We start from the raw sequence: 18,564 nt of genomic DNA on the forward strand, positions 1-18,564 counted from the left end.
ATATCAAGATCTGTATGATCAATTAGAAACAAAGGAAGGGCAGAGAAAAATTTACCAACTAGCGAAATGTAGAAATAAAGCAGCTAAGGACATCTTACATGTGAGGCAGATCAAAGATGCTGAAGGAAGAGTATTATGGAGGGATGTGGACATAAGAAACAGATGGAAAATATACTTTGAGGGACTTCTGAATGAGGAAAATGCAAGGACTCACAGAGGAGATGGGCAGCCTTCTGAGGGGATGGTGCAGAACATCAGTAGAATGGAAGTGATGGAGGCCATGAAGAGGATGAGGAATGGAAAAGCGGTGGGCCCCGACAGAATTCCAGTGGAGGCATGGAAGGCACTGGGGGAAGAGCGAATTGACCTGCTGTGGGACCTGTTCGTGAAAGTTTGCCAACAGGAAAATATACCCGAGGAATGGAGGGAGAGTACTCTTGTTCCCATCTACAAGGGTAAAGGGGATGCACAAGACTGTAAAAATTACAGAGGAATAAAGTTGATGTCCCACACAATGAAGATCCTAGAAAGGGTTCTTGATGGTAGATTGAGGGAGGAGGTGGAGATTGCAAAGGAACAATTTGGCTTCATGCCTGGTAGATCAACAACAGATGCTATCTTTGGGTTACGACAGATGATGGAAAAATATCGAGAGAAACAAAGGGAGCTACATCTGGTATTTATTGATCTGGAGAAAGCATACGATAGAGTGCCAAGGCAAGAAGTCTGGAGGTGTCTGAGGGAGAAGAAGGTGCCGGAGAAATATGTCAGGTTGGTGCAGGAAATGTACAGAAATGTGAAGACAAGTGTTCGGACCTGTTTGGGACAGACAGAAAGTTTTCAAGTAACAGTTGGCTTGCATCAAGGGTCAGCATTAAGTCCGTTTCTGTTTAATATTGTGATGGAGGTGGTAACAGAGGAGGTGAGAGAAGATGCACCTTGGACAATGTTGTATGCAGATGACATCTTGCTGTGTGTAGATACAAGAGAAGAAGCGGAAACTAAACTGGAAAGATGGAGAAAAGTACTGGAAGAGAGAGGTATGAGACTGAGCAGAAGTAAGACAGAGTATATGTGTTGCGCAGTGGGCGGTGGCCAGGAGACAGACCTGGAGCTGGAAGGAAATGTCATCAGGAAGGTGAGAGACTTTAGATACTTAGGTTCGACAGTGGAAGAAGATGGAGGAGGTGAGAAGGAAGTGGGATGCAGGATACAAGCAGGTTGGAGGAACTGGAGGGAGATGGCTGGAGTGTTATGTGATAAGAGGGTGCCGATCAATCTGAAAGGCAAAATTTATAGGACAGTAGTGAGGCCAGCTATGACACATGCTATAGAAACTGTGGCCCTGAGGAAAAATAACATCAGCAGGATGGAAGTAGCAGAGATGAGAATGCTTAGGTGGATGTGCGGTGTGACCAGAAAGGATCATCTGAGAAATGACTATGTCAGGGGAACAGTGAAAGTTACGAACTTAGGAGCGAAAATACAGGAGGCAAGGTTGAGATGGTTTGGTCATGTGATGAGGAGGGAGGACGAATATGTGGGAAGAAGGGTCATGCAGATGGATGTGCAAGGAAGGCGGAAGCGTGGGCGGCCAAAGAAGAGATGGAGGGAGCTGGTAGAAGAGGACTTGAAGATGAAGAACTTGGATGTGGTGACAGCCCAAGACAGGAAAGTGTGGAGGAGACTCATAACAAACAGTGACCCCACTTAAGTGGGAGAAGCTGCAGAAGAAGAAGATAGTATCGGACGTGAGTGAGACACGTATCGCGCGTACAACGTTAGCTAGCTGTTGCTAAGGAACTTTCTGCAGTTTGTATTAAAGTTCATTTCTTCCGTTTTTAAAGTTTGGATTAGGGTTTTCCATATCTCTGGGAGTATTAGGCCTTGATTTCTGTTAAGGTTGACAGTAGAACGGGCGACTGTGGCTGCTTCTTTGAAAATTCTTGAATGGTGATCGTCCTCTATGTAAGGAGAACAGTTTTTGTCCCACTCCATGAGATTGTTAGTTGTAGAGAAAAAAAAAAGAATGAATTATTCTTTTTCTTCTTTAATATATCCATATTGGAGCCATTTCCAACAACTTGGTGATGTCAACTTTCCCTCTGTATGTCTCTAAGAAATTGGCAGTGGGGATTTATTTTTCCAGTACATATAATTTATTTTTCTGTTCTTTTTTGTTTCTTTCTTTCTTAATCCTACTCTACTACCTTTTTTTACGGTGTCGGGGTTTCTTATTCTTGCAACCGCAACGGTTTCGAGGCTAAGGTGGTTAGCCCTATACCTCCGGGTGTATCGTATGTCTGTAGATGCGTGTGTTCATGGGTCCGGTTTGTCTGTTCTCGAGGGCGAAAAACTCGTGTCTCCTCATGAAGAAGAAGAAGAAGAGGAGAAAAAAAAACTACCTCCGTATTAGACCGGCTAGCATATCATCGAAAGAGAGCAGATTAAGGTTCCTCACGTCACTGACGAGAATCAAACCCAGGTCCTTCTGACCAAAGGACTACGTCCTATAACGAATGAGTTATAAAGGCTTGTTCTTTTCGTAATTGAATTTATTTCCTATTGCTTTTGGAAAGCTTTCTTGTAAAATGGCTTGGAGCATCTACTCAGTGCTATTGTCGATGTAATTTTTTAACGTAATTTCTCCTAATCCGACTCTTAGTGTGCATGCACACCTACACCTACGCTTGAGTACAAAAGTATAATTGGTTTGCAACTATTCTTAGATGAGATTGATAATTTAAAAAACAGTAGTTATTTGAAAGAAAAAAAAACTCCTGTGTAGCTCAGTGGATGGGGCCTTTGCACACCAGGGCGTTTCACTGCACGAAGAGAGACTTGCTTTCGAATCTAGTCGGCGACTAAAGGAAACTTTTCTAAGCCTTTTTTCGACGGGTTCCTGAGTTAGCCGATCTCTGGCACGGACAAGAGGGTTTTTTCCTCCCGGAAACTAGGGTTTTTCGTCCCGTAACAAAAGAAAATCAACCATAGAACCCACATTATTTCAGACATTAAATATATTGCATTATGATTAGGGACCACGAGATGGCTGCACTTGTTGGGCCGTCTCCCTTCACTGTGTGTCGCTTAATTAGTGATAGGCTTGTGCCAGCTATCTCTGATTGGGTACCAGTGGAAATTGTACTGTCCACTCAGTCTCCAAAAGTTAGGTAGGGCTAAACTGGCCTTGCCTACTCCTTATACGAGAATGGAAGGCTGTCGCTGCTAGGCTATTCTTCAGTTACAATTAAATATAAATTTTGTCTTCTATAAAACTTCGCTTTAACATGCATTTTTTATGTATTTCAATTTAAAAGGAAACAGGAGTATTTGAAACACGTGAGTAAATTAAACATGTATGGCTACAACGGCCTTGCCTACTCTCTATACAGTAAAAAAAAAAGGCGTTAGCTGATTTTTTTATTTCTTTTTCTTCGGTTTGATATTATTATTATTTGGTGAAGGCACCAGAGAGGCAGCTGAGAAGTTCCTCCATCTCATGGTCATTAATCCTAACATTATATTTATTGTCCGAAAATAATGTGGGTTCTACGGTCAATTGTGTTGAGTTCACTGAATAAAAAACCCGAGTTTCCGGTTGAAAAAGCCGCTTGTCCCTGTCAGAGATGGACCAATTCTGTAAACGGTAAAAAAAAAATTAAAAACAAGCGTTAGTAAAAATGCCTCTTGCCGATGACTAGAATAGAACTTACGACGCTCTTTTTTCGGTCGGTCTAGTGCACATCTCACTTTCACTGAGGTACTATTGTACGGATATCTCCATAGGTTCTTCGGCGACGATTCTGGTGATTCATATCAGAAGACTATATTGACACACACTAACCATTAATCACACAATACCTATCATACTTCTTCTTAAACTCATTCACAGACGAAGCACTCGCATGTACATCAGGTGATACATTCCACCCATTCGCCACCCTCTTAGCAAAAAAAATTTAGCCCTAATACTCTTGTTACTCACACTCTTACACAATTCCCAGGGTAAATCCCTCGTTCTTGCCTCTACAGCGCTGTATGTCAAAAAATGTCATCAGAGTCAATCCCCAAAAAACTCCTTTTTATAACTTACATGCTTCTATCATATCTCATCGCTTACGTCTTTCAGCTATTGCGATCGGAGGGTGTTTTGGGACTTCCGGTAGAATTTCTTTATCAAAAATGCACTTGATATATTATTATTTTATTTTATTTTTTTATTATTATTATTAGACACCTCCAGGGAGTCCAAAGACTCATCGTTTCTTCTTCTTCTTCTTCTTCTTATTATTATTATTATTATTATTATTATTATTATGATTATTATTATGTGACACCTCCAGGGAATCCAAAGACTCATTGTGGGAGAGTGTGCCAATAGCATCGAACTATAGATTCCTTCCAACTACTAACCGCGCTCAAACTTGCTTAACTTGCGTGAGCCATTAGTAGCAGAGGCTCCACCAATCGACTAACCTTTGCTTTTGGAGATTCAGTGCATAGATGACGTCATGATAGAAATCATATTTCCTTATTTCTAACCAGGAAACTGATATAAAGTCTTTTCTTTTGATATATTAGCTTAGTTGGAAGGTATATTTCAAATTTCTTTAGAGTGTGACCAATGGCAATAACGAATGGAGCTGTTGAGAATAAGGATTTAACAGTGTTTGTATATATTTCTCAAAACCATATTATATATAAAGTTGTGCAATTGTAGAGTTTCTTATAATGATGAAAGTGGATACATTGACACTGACTATCATCTTAAATTCATATTTAAAGAGAGTTTTTGTTCATAAAGGCCAGTATCGCTAACCTAGCGGATTTGTGTAGCGTAATTGCTTTCTATTTATTTTTGGTGCATATGACATCGTGTATTGGATGTGTTTAGAAGATGGTATATTACCATGAATTATTATAATAAAGTGTATGCAGTTTTTGGCTGGTATAGGGAGTTATCTAAGTATGTATTGTATAAGAATTCTAACCGTTTATTTCCGGAAATGGTATCGTTTCGACTCTTTGTTCAAGATGGGTTACGATCTTTTTCTTCTAAGCATGACCAGACTCATGATTATTTAATAAAATTGTTTCAGTTCAAGTCGTCTGATATTGAAGAAATGATAAATGAAAAACCAGAATTATCAAATATTACTCAAGATAACGCAAACCGAATAATGCTGTTGCTTGTGTCACATGGCTACAACATAGAAGAAATAAAAGAACAACGGTTGCTTCTAGGCTATTCTTCAGTTACAATTAATTATAAATTTCGTCTTCTAAAAAAACTTTGCTTGTCAAAAATAGAATTGCCATTATTGTTTCTATCAGTGAAGACATTACAAAATCTTAAAACCCAGTGTAGTGATCCAGATGATTTTCTCATGCGTGTTTCATACATGGCCCAGAATTTAGGAATAAACAGTAAAATAATAGCTGATGCGCTTTTTCGCAACCATCGCCTATTGAGCCTAGATTTTTCAACTCTAAAAACACGTTTGGAAATGCTAAAGAATGCAGGCATAACACCAGACGCCATTTTACAAGATCTAAATTGCATTTCAGGTAGTGAATATATTTCGTCCCAACGTATTTCGATGGCAAAAATGGTTAACATGCCTTTAAAAACATGGATGTTACGTTGCTCTAATGAACATTTCCTAACGACCATTCGCAAGTGGGTGGCGAAGACAGAATCATTAGATTCTCACCCCAACAATGCAGAATACTTAGCAGCAAGACTTGGTTGTACCAATGAGTATGTTGTTCATCTTAATGAAAAGTGGCCATCTTTACTTTCCATTTCACCCACAAAATTAAAGCAGGTATGCTGAAACAATAATATATTTAAAATAGCAGGAGTAAGTTTTGTGTTATTAAAATCTGACCTCCACATAATCAGAGACTCATTGTGGAAGGTACCAACTATCACGCACAAAGTATCTGTTCAACCATGCCTTAAACTGATTCAGTGTGTTTACATTTAGAACATACTCAGGCAATGCATTCCACTCACCAACCATTCTCCATGCAAAGATCCTACTTCTCACTCCTTTGATCACAATCTTTATACAATTTCCAGGGATGGCCTCTTTCTATTCCCACTCTTTTCTATTCTATGAAAAATTTCTTCCATGTTAACTTGGTAACAATCCCTGACCATCTTATATGTCTCAATCATATTCCCCTTCTCCCTTCCTATTCATGAGGTTTTGCATATTACATTCTTTCAATCTGTCTTCATACTCCATGTTACAAAGACCAGCTACCATCTTGGTGAATCTTTGGATCCTTTCTATTCTCATCACAATGAAGACCCTGTGTCCCAATCTGTGCACAGTAATCCATATGAGTCCTGATCAAGGCTTTATACAATGTAATCACTATCTCTTTATTTCTGCATGTCAATATCCAATGCATCAATGCCATCATCCAATGTGATGATGTTGTGTGTATAATGTGACCTCTGAATTTGAGGTCATTGTCCACTACCACTCCCAGATTACTCATCTCCATCAAATGTATATCTTGAATTCCAGTGTTGCTTACCAAATTTCAAAACTTGACACTTTGAACTGACAGTTCCACTTACCTGCCCATTCATACAATCTATTCAAGTCCTCCTGTAAGGCCATAACATCAGCTTGACTCTGCATTGTTCTCCTCAATTTGGCATCATCTGCCAACAGTTGTATATAAGCCCATCCTAATATCATTAATGCACAAATTGAACAACTATGGCCCCAATATAAACCCCTGCAACACCATTAGTCACTCATGTTAGAGGCTTAATGCAGTGAAACAGCATTGAGAAAGTATTAAAAATATTAATTCTTCCACATTTCATCAGTCACTGACATATCATCAGGGAGTACACGATGAGACTTGTAACACACAAAAACAGCACAAAACTAAGTGAAACACATAGATGAAAGATTCGAATCCTAACTATTGGGCGCCCCTTTGTGGGTGCCAGTTGGCAGTAAACTGGCATCTCAAAATGATATTGTTTTCCATATTTTGGGAAGTTTAATACAACCATATTTATTTAAATTAGGCTGATTTCAGAGGGCAGCTAGATCTCAAAAAAGAGTGTTTCTTTTCTAAATTCATTGTGATAGAGCGTTGTGGTCCTTTTCCAATTGATTCTATGAGCTGTATCAAAAGCATGGTTCCACAAGGCTCGATTGACTTTAATCGTGACTGCAGATGTATTTTTTTGTGTTCTTCCATGTGGATGTTTGCTTCCACATGTCATAGTAGGTCAACTTGCAGATATAGGGCACTTTATATACTCCAGGCACAGAGAAAGAGGAGGGAGCTGATCTTAGTAGAGTGTATAAGGGTAGCAAACTCTCAGTGGGGTTTGAAAGCTATGCAGCGATTGTATTTTGTACATAGGAGATGATGATAGTATTACTAAAATCTTCCTGAAGGGAAGATTGAGGATTTGGGGAAGGATTGATCGTGTTTTTGATACTGTGGGACCTGTAGTCATTAGGTAAGGTGTAGTGTATATGATTAAGTTCTGTTGTAAGAGAGGACTCATTAGAACAAAGATTATAGGCTCTATTGGTTAGTGTATTAATGATACCATATTGATGAGGGTGGGGAGTATGGGAAAATTTGTGAATGTATCTGCTTGTGTGGGTAGACTTCCTGTATACTGAAAAGGACATGTTACCATTGGGTATGCGTGTTGCCGTCTAGAAAGGCTAAACTATTATTAGTTTCTTTTTCATTGTTAAGCTAGATTCTAGCATGAAGACCGAGGTGAGAGAGGAAAGAGTCTGTGTCCAGGCTATAATGTCAAATAAAGAACATATCCACATAGCCAGATGGAAGGTTTGAGAGGGGCTAGGGCAAGAGCTTATTTTTCAAAATATTCCATAAAAAATTGGCAAGGAGGTTGAGATGGGGGGGGGGGGGGAACCTATAGAGGTACTCTCTGTCTGTTTATAAATTTTGTATACTTTCAAGAGAAATATCCAGAATGGATAGCAAAGGGAAATAGATCAGTAATATCAGGAGGAAAAACCTTCTTTATAAGTGATATGGGTGTCATTTAAGGAACTATTTGTGAATAGTGAGGTGATATCAAATCTAATTAAAATATCTGTATTATTTAACATTCAATTCTCAATAGAATGTTAAATGGATAGTTTTTTTTTTATATAGGAAGTGGTATGACCAGTTAGGAGGCTAAGAGCTTGCAAACTGTTTTGCTAATTTATAGCATGGGGAATCTGTAGCATTTACTATTGGTCTTAGGATGGTGGTGGTGGGGAATTGGGTTTGTGTATTTTAAATAATCTATATCCTGGGGTAGGGGAATAAATGAACTGAAGGGCTTGAGGTGGGGGGGAGTTGTTGGTGCTGTTTCACTCCATTAAGCTTCTAACATGAGTTTCTCCCAGCATTTCAGCCTCAACACACGGCACTAGTGACTTTCCTCTTTTCGGATACCGCATTTCCGTATGCAACTTTTTGATACCTATGTGACAGCCAGCCACCTATCCAACTCGCTAGTCTGTTATCCAATCCCATCTGTTTCAATATATTTAACACCTTGTCGTGTGGCAGTTTATCAAAAGGTTTTGCAAAAGCTAAGTATATTGCTAATCTGATATCACTGAATAGCAGATATCCACTATTCAATGATATCAGATTATCTCACATATCCATCTCTCTTGATTAGTATATTTGTCATCTTATTATAGTACATAAGTAAGGTGGTAAAACATGATCTCCCTTTAACAAATCCATGCTGACAATCACAGAGAATACTGCTGTTATCTACCCATGTCTGTATCCTAGTTTTCACTACTCTCTCCAGTACCTTAACCACAACTCTAGATATACAGAGTAACCTATAATTTGTATCTTCACCTTATCACCACCTGTATTCAGTGAAACAGTTACCTTCTTTCAATTCTCTTGGGGCATGCGAGATATTAAACAGCTGTGTCAATTCCCTGGAGCATTCTTTAAGATACATGGTGAAGCATCATCAGATCCTATCACCTTATTGACATTGAGCTTATTTATTTCCTCATATACCCCTTGCCCACTCATAGTTAAGCCATCCTCTCCTGTTTCCTCTAGACTTGAGTTTCTTATGATTTCACCTTTATGAGGATGAAACACCCTTATGAATTGTTCACTGAATGCCTCAAGTATGTCTTCTGCAGCAGTTATTCTACCATTTTCATCCATTGACATTATCTTAACATAAACATTCTTCTTTCTGCTTGCCACAGTTTGAAAAAACTCTTTATGACCCTTCCCATAATGCATAGCATTGTACATGTCCATAAGGATATGTGCATTGCATCGTGGGATACTAAGGCAATTCATGTGTTATCAGCCTCTATATGCAAGTAGCCCAGTCGTGAAGTGACTTCATGCACAAGGCTTTGTTTGCTTACACTTGGATAAAGGATTTAACCAAGTACATAATTTCTTAGTATCTTTAAACCATATAATTTCTTGGCATCTTACAATCATTCTCTATGTGATTGATTTTTATGATTATACAGACATATCTAAAGATGCATTAGGGGAGATCAACAAGCACATTATTCACACAATAACTATCACACTTCTTAAACATATTCACAAGAGGTCAGGCTAGGTAAAAGATTAATAAGCAGTTAGATTCATTTTACCTTTGTAAAGTACGGTGGTATGTAACTTGAATCTTATACATATGTATTTTCCTGATGATGACCCCAATACAGAGATTGAAACGTTGAATGTTATTTTCGTAATATTAAGTGAAATAATTATTTTAGCACACGTGTTGTGTCTTCATAAATTCTTAACTATGAATGCTGACCACTGTGTAGCCTTAAAATAGAGTATAAAGGAATGATGATATTTTGTAATTAGCACTTATTCTTCAAAAAACATCTTTGCTGAGATATGCAGTGCAGCTTACTCTAGGAAAGTGAGCAAGTAAGAAAAGCCGTATATATATATATATATATATATATATATATCAGTGTTCAGTTTAATGAATTTTTAATTTAATCTGAAAGTATTTCTCTGCAAATTTTCAGTCTTGCAGCAATTTTCTGAACATGATAAGACAAAGAGAAGTTTATCATGAACATTGATTTTGTATGACATCACAACACAGAGTGAATTCATTATACAAATTATGGAAGCAACTACCATGTTAAATTAAATGCTTCAGTAAATACTATGAATAAAGTTCTTCATAAAACTTCATAAAAAAAATACATATAATATAGATTACATTAAAACCATAGTTCTCCCATGCATTAAAAGGTTATCAGAAAAAATATAGAATTCTACATCATTATAATTTTAATGCTACTTTTAAACCACCTATAATATCCATACAAGGTAGAGATGCAAGAGGGAAATAGGGCCAGTGGTTTTGAGGCAGTATGGTGTGAGATAGAGGTGAATAGAATCAAATACTTGGTGGGATGTTGTTATAGACCTGGTAATGTGGATGGTGGTGATAGTGAAATGTATAGTCAAATAAGCCAAGCAAATAAGAAAAGGGTGATCATTATGGGTGATTTTAATTATGGCAATATAGACTGGAATGAAGAGATAGCGACTGGAAGTAAAGAAAATGAGTTTCTTGAGTTTTTGAGGGATAACTACCTCAGACAGTATGTAACAGAGGGCACACGAGGATTAAGGGTCTTGGATTTGGTCATCTCATCGGAGGATGTAATTATAAATGAGGTGTCAAATCATCCACCAATTGGTGAAAGTGACCATGAGGTGATTACCTGGGTGGTTGCCAGCAGTGCAAGGACCCCTGTGAAAAAAAGGGTATATGTGGAACTACAAGGGGGTGATTATGAAGAGCTCAGGAGACAGCTTGCAGATGTAGCATGGAATGAGGAGTTAGCTGGAAAAGAGATCAATGCAGCTTGGGGGATTTTCAAAAACTATTTAGTAGATGCAATGTCTAAATGTATACCACGGGTGAGATGGATGAATAAAGAGATTAAGCATGCAATACAGAAAAAAAAAGGCATTGTGTGACTTGGTTGGTGAGAGTAGCTAAAGAGAGGTATGAACAGCAGTTAGCTAATGAAGCCAAAAAGAATCCTAGGGAGTTCTTTCGATATGTAGCAAGCAAAAGAAAGAATGATTATGGAAGGATGACATTGATTGGAGGAAATGGTATAAAGACAGCTGTTGCAGAATGTGTTGTGGAGATACTTAATGAGCAATTCATAAAGATCTTTCAATCTTGTGAATGTGACTTCATGGAGAGATTAAGAGCAGTTAATGATGGGGAGGAGAGACTGACTGTAAGTGAGCAAGAGGTGTTTGGGGAGTTGAGTAAACTAGATGTAAATAAGGCTGTGGGACTTGATAATATATCACCACGTATTCTGAAGGAGTGTGCTAGAGAGTTGACACATTTTTTTAATACGAGTCTTGCACTTGGTCAAGTTCCTAAAGAGTGGAAGGAGGGCAAGATTGTGCCACTTCATAAAGGAGGTGATCGAACTCAAGCATCAAACTATAGGCCTATCTGTGTGTCAGGTGTTGTGGTTAAGTTGTTGGAGAAGCTTGTGAGAACTAGGATCCAGAGTTGGGTTGACAACAATGGTATAATCTTTGATGGACAGCATGGATTTGCTAAAGGGAGGTCATGTTTTAGTAATCTACTTACTTATTACAATAAAGTGACTGCTTCCTTGGACAGAGGAGAAGGATACACAGTAATATACTTGGATTTCGCAAAAGCTTTTGATAGCGTACCTCATGATAAGTTGACAGTCAAACTAGAGCAGATGGGGTTGGATATTAGATTAGTGCATTGGATTGGAGACTGGCTATCTGATAGGTATCAACAAGTTGTGTATGGGGGTGCAATATCCAGGAAAAGGAAAGTCACTAGTGGAGTGCCTCAGGGGTCTGTTTTAGGGCCATTACTATTTAACTTATATATTAATGATATTGGTGAAGATTTGGATGGAGATATTCAGTTGTTTGCAGATGATGCAAAGTTGGGACGAACCATAAAGAGTAGTGAAGATGTTGTGGCCTTGCAAGAAGACTTGAATAAATTGTGTGATTGGCCAAGCAAATGGGGATGTGAGTTCAATGTTGCAAAATGTAAGGTTTTAAAATTTGGAAAACAAAGATGGGATGCAGAATTTATGCTTGGTGAGAATATATTGTTGGAAGTAGAGGAAATAAGAGATCTGGGGGTGATAGTGGATAAGGATCTAAAATTTAGGGAACACATTGCCAAAATTGTGAAGACAACACAAAGACTTCTGGGAATGATGCGGAGGACACTGACATGTAGAAGTAGGGAGATACTTGTTCCAATGTATAAGGCTTTGATTAGGCCACACTTGGACTATTGTGCCCAGATTTGGTCACCGGGTTTTCAGAAGAATGAAGAGATGTTGGAAAGGGTCCAAAGGCGAATGACTAAGGTAGTTTCTGACCTCTGGAATGTTGAGTATGAGGAAAGATTGAAAAGATGTAATTTGCAGAGTCTCGTGGAGAGAAGGAAGAGGGGAGATATGATAGAGACCTACAAGTTGGTAAGGGGTTGTTATAGGATCAATGGTGGAGAAGTTCTACAGAGAATAGTGGGAGATCAGGGGAGAACCAGAGGTCATCCCTGGAAACTGTATAAGGAGGGTGTGAGTAAGGGAGTGAGAGGCAGGTTTTTTCGTGCAGAGTTGTGAGTGATTGGAATGCCTTGCCTGAGAGCGTGGTGTCTGCAAGTAGTTTGAATGTGTTTAAGACACGGTATGATGAGATGTGTGTGTAAGATAAAAGGACCTCCTAGATGAGTCTTTGACTCCATGAGGTCTTGTTTTAATAACAATAATAATAATAATAACATTAAAAAACATATTCATCTTCTCTAAGGATCCTTCTCACCCCTCATTGGCTCACCTTGGAGTATATCGTATTCATTGCACACATGCCTTATATGTAACTTACCTCATATTGGTGAAATTGGATGTACAATTCCTATCTGTAAAAAAGAACATAAACGACATATTAAATTTAATAATTATGGTAAAGCAGGCCTCTTAACCCCGTACACCAAACTGATTTGAAAAGTACCTGTTCTTTACATCATACAAAAACCTGGTATGAATGCAAATTTAAAGAAGCCTATGCAATTTTGATCAACCGACCTAATTTTAACAGTAATGGTGGCATAAAATTTCCAAAAATTGGGATAGCACACATTCAACCCACATAAGTTCAAGTTTTTCAGCATACCCTGAAACTTGTTTCCTGACTTTAGGACTAAGCAATAAATTCAAGTCACTATCCATGCTATTTTGTTCTAATTTATGTGTGTACTTATATGAGTAATTATGTGAGAGCATGTTGCTCTCTAACTTAATTAATTTTTGTAAAGAAAAAAATCATAATAATAACTGTACTCTTGCGTTGATGTAATAAGGGTTTGTTTTTTCCTTTTCACCAGTGGTCAGGCCATTAATTTTAACAGTTGACTAGATTAATATAACTTTGGCATACCATGTAGATTGTAGTGTAGCTTGTTTCTTGGTATATATATGTATATTCCAGATGATGATCGTAATGTGAAGGTTGAAATGTTGAGTGATTATTTTGGTTTATATTAAACTGAAGTATTTACTTTAAGACGTTAGTTGTTTCCATAATTTGTATAATGAATGTTATTTATTATTTCGTATGGGGTTCCCTCCTTCCCCCCCCCCATCCCTTAGATCAGTGTTTCTCAATCTTCAGATATCTGCAGACCCCTTCTTAAATTTTCATTATTACCAAGTGCCCCCTAATTAATTAATTAATTAAGAGTTGACACCTGCCTTGACATATTTTTTAATACGAGTCTTGCACTTGGTCAAGTCCCTAAAGAGTGGAAGGAGGGCAAGATTGTGCCACTTTATAAAGGAGGTGATCGAACTCAAGCATCAAACTATAGGCCTATCTGTGTGTCAGGTGTTGTGATTAAGGACTATTGTTGGAGAAGCTTGTGAGAACTAGGATCCAGAGTTGGGTTGACAACAATGGTATAATCTTTGATGGACAGCATGGATTTGCTAAAGGGAGGTCATGTTTTTAGTAATCTACTTACTTATTACAATAAAGCGACTGCTTCCTTGGACAGAGGAAAAGGATACACAGTAATATACTTGGATTTCGCAAAAGCTTTTGATAGAGTACCTCATGATAAGTTGACAGTAACTAGAGCAGATGGGGTTGGATAGTAGATTAGTGCATTGGATTGGAGACTGGCTATCTGATAGGTATCAACAAGTTGTGTATGGGGGTGCAATATCCAGGAAAAGGAAAGTCACTAGTGGAGTGCCTCAGGGATCTGTTTTAGGGCCATTACTATTTAACTTGTATATTAATGATATTGGCGAAGATTTGGATGCAGATATTCAGTTGTTTGCAGATGATGCAAAGTTGGGACGAACCATAAAGAGTAGTGAAGATGTTGTGGCCTAGCAAGAAGACTTGAATAAATTGAGTGATTGGGCAAGCAAATGGGGATGTGAGTTCAATGTTGCAAAATGTAAGGTTTTAAAATTTGGAAAACAAAGATGGGATGCAGAATTTATGCTTGGTGAGAACATATTGTTGGAAGTAGAGGAAATAAGAGATCTGGGGGTGATAGTAGATAAGGATCTAAAATTTAGGGGACACATTGCCAAAATTGTGAAGACAACACAAAGACTTCTGGGAATGATGTGGAGGACACTGACGTGTAGAAGTAGGGAGATTCTTGTTCCATTGTATAAGGCTTTGATTAGGCCACACATGGACTATTGTGCCGAGATTTGGTCACCTGGTTTTCAGAAGGATGAAGCGATGTTGGAAAGGGTCCAAAGGCGACTGACTAAGGTAGTTTCTGACCTCTGGAATGTCGAGTATTAGGAAAGATTGAAAAGATGCAATTTGCAGAGTCTAGTGGAGAGAAGGAAGAGGGGAGATATGATAGAGACCTACAAGTTGGTAAGGGGTTGTTATAGGATCAATGGTGGAGAAGTTCTACAGAGAATAGTGGGAGATCAGGGGAGAACCAGAGGTCATTCCTGGAAACTGTATAATGAGGGTGTGAGTAGGGGAGTGAGAGGCAGGTTTTTTTCGTGCAGAGTTGTGATTGATTGGAATGCCTTGCCTGAGAGTGTGGTGTCTGCAAGGAGTTTGAATGTGTTTAAGACGTGGTATGATGAGATGTGTGTGAGATAAAAGGACCTCCTAGATGAGTCTTTGACTCCATGAGGTCTTGTTTAATAATAATAATAATAAAACAAATAAATTAATTAATTTAAAATATTAAAAAAATAAATATCTATTTTATTTGAGTTTATATGTTCATGTAAAAATATGATTTATTTTTAATAGAACAAACTATAAAGATGCTATAAAGTTTTACTTACTTGAAATAATTTATCATCAATGAGAGGAGTGAAATTGCTTATGGTGAGATAAAATTTCAGCAAAATTTGGCTCTATAGTTAATTTCAATCTCAGGTGCGATTCGACATCTATAATGTGATTCCTCTTCGTCTTAATGTCTACAAGGGCCAAAAATCCAATTCGCACAGATATGAACTTGTAAATAGAAAAATGAACCTTAGAGCTTTATCTGTTAATTCAGGAAATTCATTCTGTATTTGTAGCCAAAATGATGATAATGTATTCTCACTGTATTTATTTTTTAGGAAACCATCGGAAGCTAGGTCTAAAAGTTGTTGTTCTTCTATTGACGATAGACCCTTTGGCATAAATTTGTTTTTATTGAAAGGGTATCTTATCCACTCAATATTAATGTCCAATTCAGGGAAATACTTTTCTAGATTCATTAGTAAGCTTTTTAAATGCTGCACGATAGTAATTTTCACATCATCATCAATTTTTTCATTTGAATTTGCGAGCAATTCATGAAGCGATGAAAACGCATCAAATTCTCCATTACCAACCCGCTTTTGCCATAACTTCATTTTTGCCAATGTGGCATTCACTTTATCTTGGACATGAAATATAGAAATTTCCTTGCCTTGTAAAGATAAATTAAGACTATTTAATACAGTAAATATATCTGCCAGGTATGCTAATTGACTGAGCCATTTCCAATTATGTAAATGCTTTTTCAATTCACATTTTTCATCAAGAAAAACTTGTAGATCATTCCGAAGTTTAAATAAACGAGTAAGGACTTTTCCACGAGAAAGCCAACGAACATCGGTATGGAAAAGAAGTTGTGTATAGTTGTTCCCATTTCTTTGCAAAGTTGAGAGAAAAGTCTGGCGTTTAGAGGATGGCCTTTAATATAATTTATGATTTTTACAGCTTCATCAAGAACTTTTCTTAGGTCTTTAGACATCATATGTGTAGCCAAAGTCTCCCTGTGTATGCAGCAGTGTGTCAACTTTGCAACAGCTTGAATCCTTGAAACACGCCCTTTTTTAGATCCGACCATAGATTTCGCTCCATCCGTGCTTATTCCAACACAACTTTTCCAATCAAGCTTGTTTTGATGCATAAAGATATTTATACTGTTGAATATTTCTTCTCCTGTTGTATGTTCTGGCAAGGGTTGGCAATATAAAAGGTCGTCATGATTTTTTTCATACCTAACGAACACTAGAAGATTTGCAAAATTTGTAATGTTGGTGGATTCCTCTACCCGCAATGCATAATAACGACTCTTACATATATCGGATAACAATGTTTGTTTTATATTTTTAGCCATTTCAGTGATTCTTCGATGAACGGTATTATTTGAAAGGCAAATCCGATCAAAAGATCTTTTTGCATCATCTCCGATCATAATTTCCGCTATTATTTTTGCTGCAGGCTTGACCAAAGTTTCACCAATTGTTTCTGCTGCACCACTTTTTGCTATTAATAGTGACGCACGATATGAAGCTTCTAAAGCCTTCATGTTTTCACCTCCTGACACGATTGACATCACTTTTTGAGATTCTTTTCAATTTTTTAGTTCATTTTGATAAAATTCGACAAGTTTGTCCTTTCATTCATTATGTTTCAATTCAAAATGGCGATTTAAATTTCATGCTTTCATTTTTTAAAGTTTCGCCGCAAATTGCACATAATGGAATAGGTTCCTCTTAATTTCCCGTCCATGAAAATCCACATTTCAAGTAATTTATATTGTACTTACGAAGTTTTCTCATCTTCTTCCTAGTTGGTTCTTTAGAGATGTCAGACGACACACACTTATCAATTTCACTTGATCCAGATACACTATCAACATTTTCTTGTTGCTGACAGCTACTTGTATCTACTATGTTACTCTCTTTTGCGCATTTTAAAAATCCAGTCTTTAACCAATGATCCATACTTAAGAATTTGAAAGCTAAAAAAAATTAACATATTTAATGAACATTCCTTCAACAAATGGCTAGTGAAAGCAGAACTCAAAACAGACAGGAATGGCAGGCCAGTAGAGATAAAGCAGCTATGAAGACGTTCATATGATTGGTGCGGTATTAACAAAAGATTGCGCTACTAATTGACAAAGGCAAGCAGACAGTTCAGTTGAAATGCTAATTCTCTTCAACCGAATTCCTTATATAATATCTGAAACATATTCACTATATATTTCTTAGTTTTAACACGTTCACTCAAACAAAACCATATGTTGCCAGTGCACCATGTGGTTTTGATTGTCTACTATACAACATTTTATGTTGGAGGGATCATGCGATTCATTAGTTAGTGCCGTTGTCTCTAATTCCACTGTTTGTTGAGAAACATATTACACAGCCTGCAGATGTCTCTGTACCTTATTCAGTGATACAATAGGAACGTTTTACAATCTCAAACTTAAATTTTATTCCATGCGTTAATGATGCATAGCCGAAAATTACCATGGATCCACTGAAGACCTTTCGTGGACCCCCGGGGTCCACATACCACACTTTGAGAAACACTGCCTTAGATGGTTGAGCCCTCCTAATGAGGGATTAAGTATGTATTTTATGACTGTAGATCCGTGTGTATGTGTGTGTGTCTGTGTTCACAGGGCCAGTTTGCCTGCTTTGTGGGACGAAAAACCTGAGTTTCCGGGTTAACAAAATTCCTGCCTCCATATGAGACTGACTAACTCACCTTTAGTTGAAAGAGACTAGATAAGGTTCATGGACAGGAATCGAACCCAGGTCTTTCCAGCCAGCAGACTTCATCTATACCGACTGAGCTACGGAGGTTCACATAATGAATGCTGATCACTGTTTCACCATGAAAGCACAGAGTGAATGTTTATTGGATTTTTAGCACCCAACCTTTTGTCCTAATATCACAGTGTTATTCTAATCACCACAGCTGTGAATGTTTTTAGCCAACTCTTAATCCTGAATTGAACCCATATGATGTTTTATTTATTCGTTATTTATTTATTATGAGGCTCACATGTTGCAAGGTCATTACATATGTTAATGTGTGCTTTCCATAATTTTTAAGCAAAATGAATAGTTATGTTGAACCTAAGTTACTATAAAAATATTTTCCAAGAAACCAAGCATCAGATTCAACATTTGTCCAGTAAATGCATTTTTT

General features: G+C 37.6%; 1 protein-coding gene across 3 annotated transcripts in view; it reads left to right on the plus strand.

The window, feature by feature from the left end:
- Positions 1-4,656: 4,656 nt before the first annotated feature.
- Positions 4,657-18,564, plus strand: part of mTTF (mitochondrial transcription termination factor) — a 52,343-nt gene continuing 38,435 nt past the window's right edge. For all 3 annotated transcript variants that reach the window (XM_090405182.1, XM_090405181.1, XM_090405180.1), the window contains exon 1: positions 4,657-5,831. In XM_090405182.1, the coding sequence (XP_090261308.1) occupies positions 4,914-5,831 (918 nt within the window). In that variant the 5' untranslated portion in view covers positions 4,657-4,913. The remainder of the gene's footprint in view (positions 5,832-18,564) is intronic.

Source organism: Typopeltis vanoorti, chromosome 15 (assembly GCF_054136105.1).
Source record: "Typopeltis vanoorti isolate ZY-2024b chromosome 15, IOZ_Tvanoo_1.0, whole genome shotgun sequence".
Lineage (NCBI taxonomy): Eukaryota > Metazoa > Arthropoda > Arachnida > Uropygi > Thelyphonidae > Typopeltis > Typopeltis vanoorti.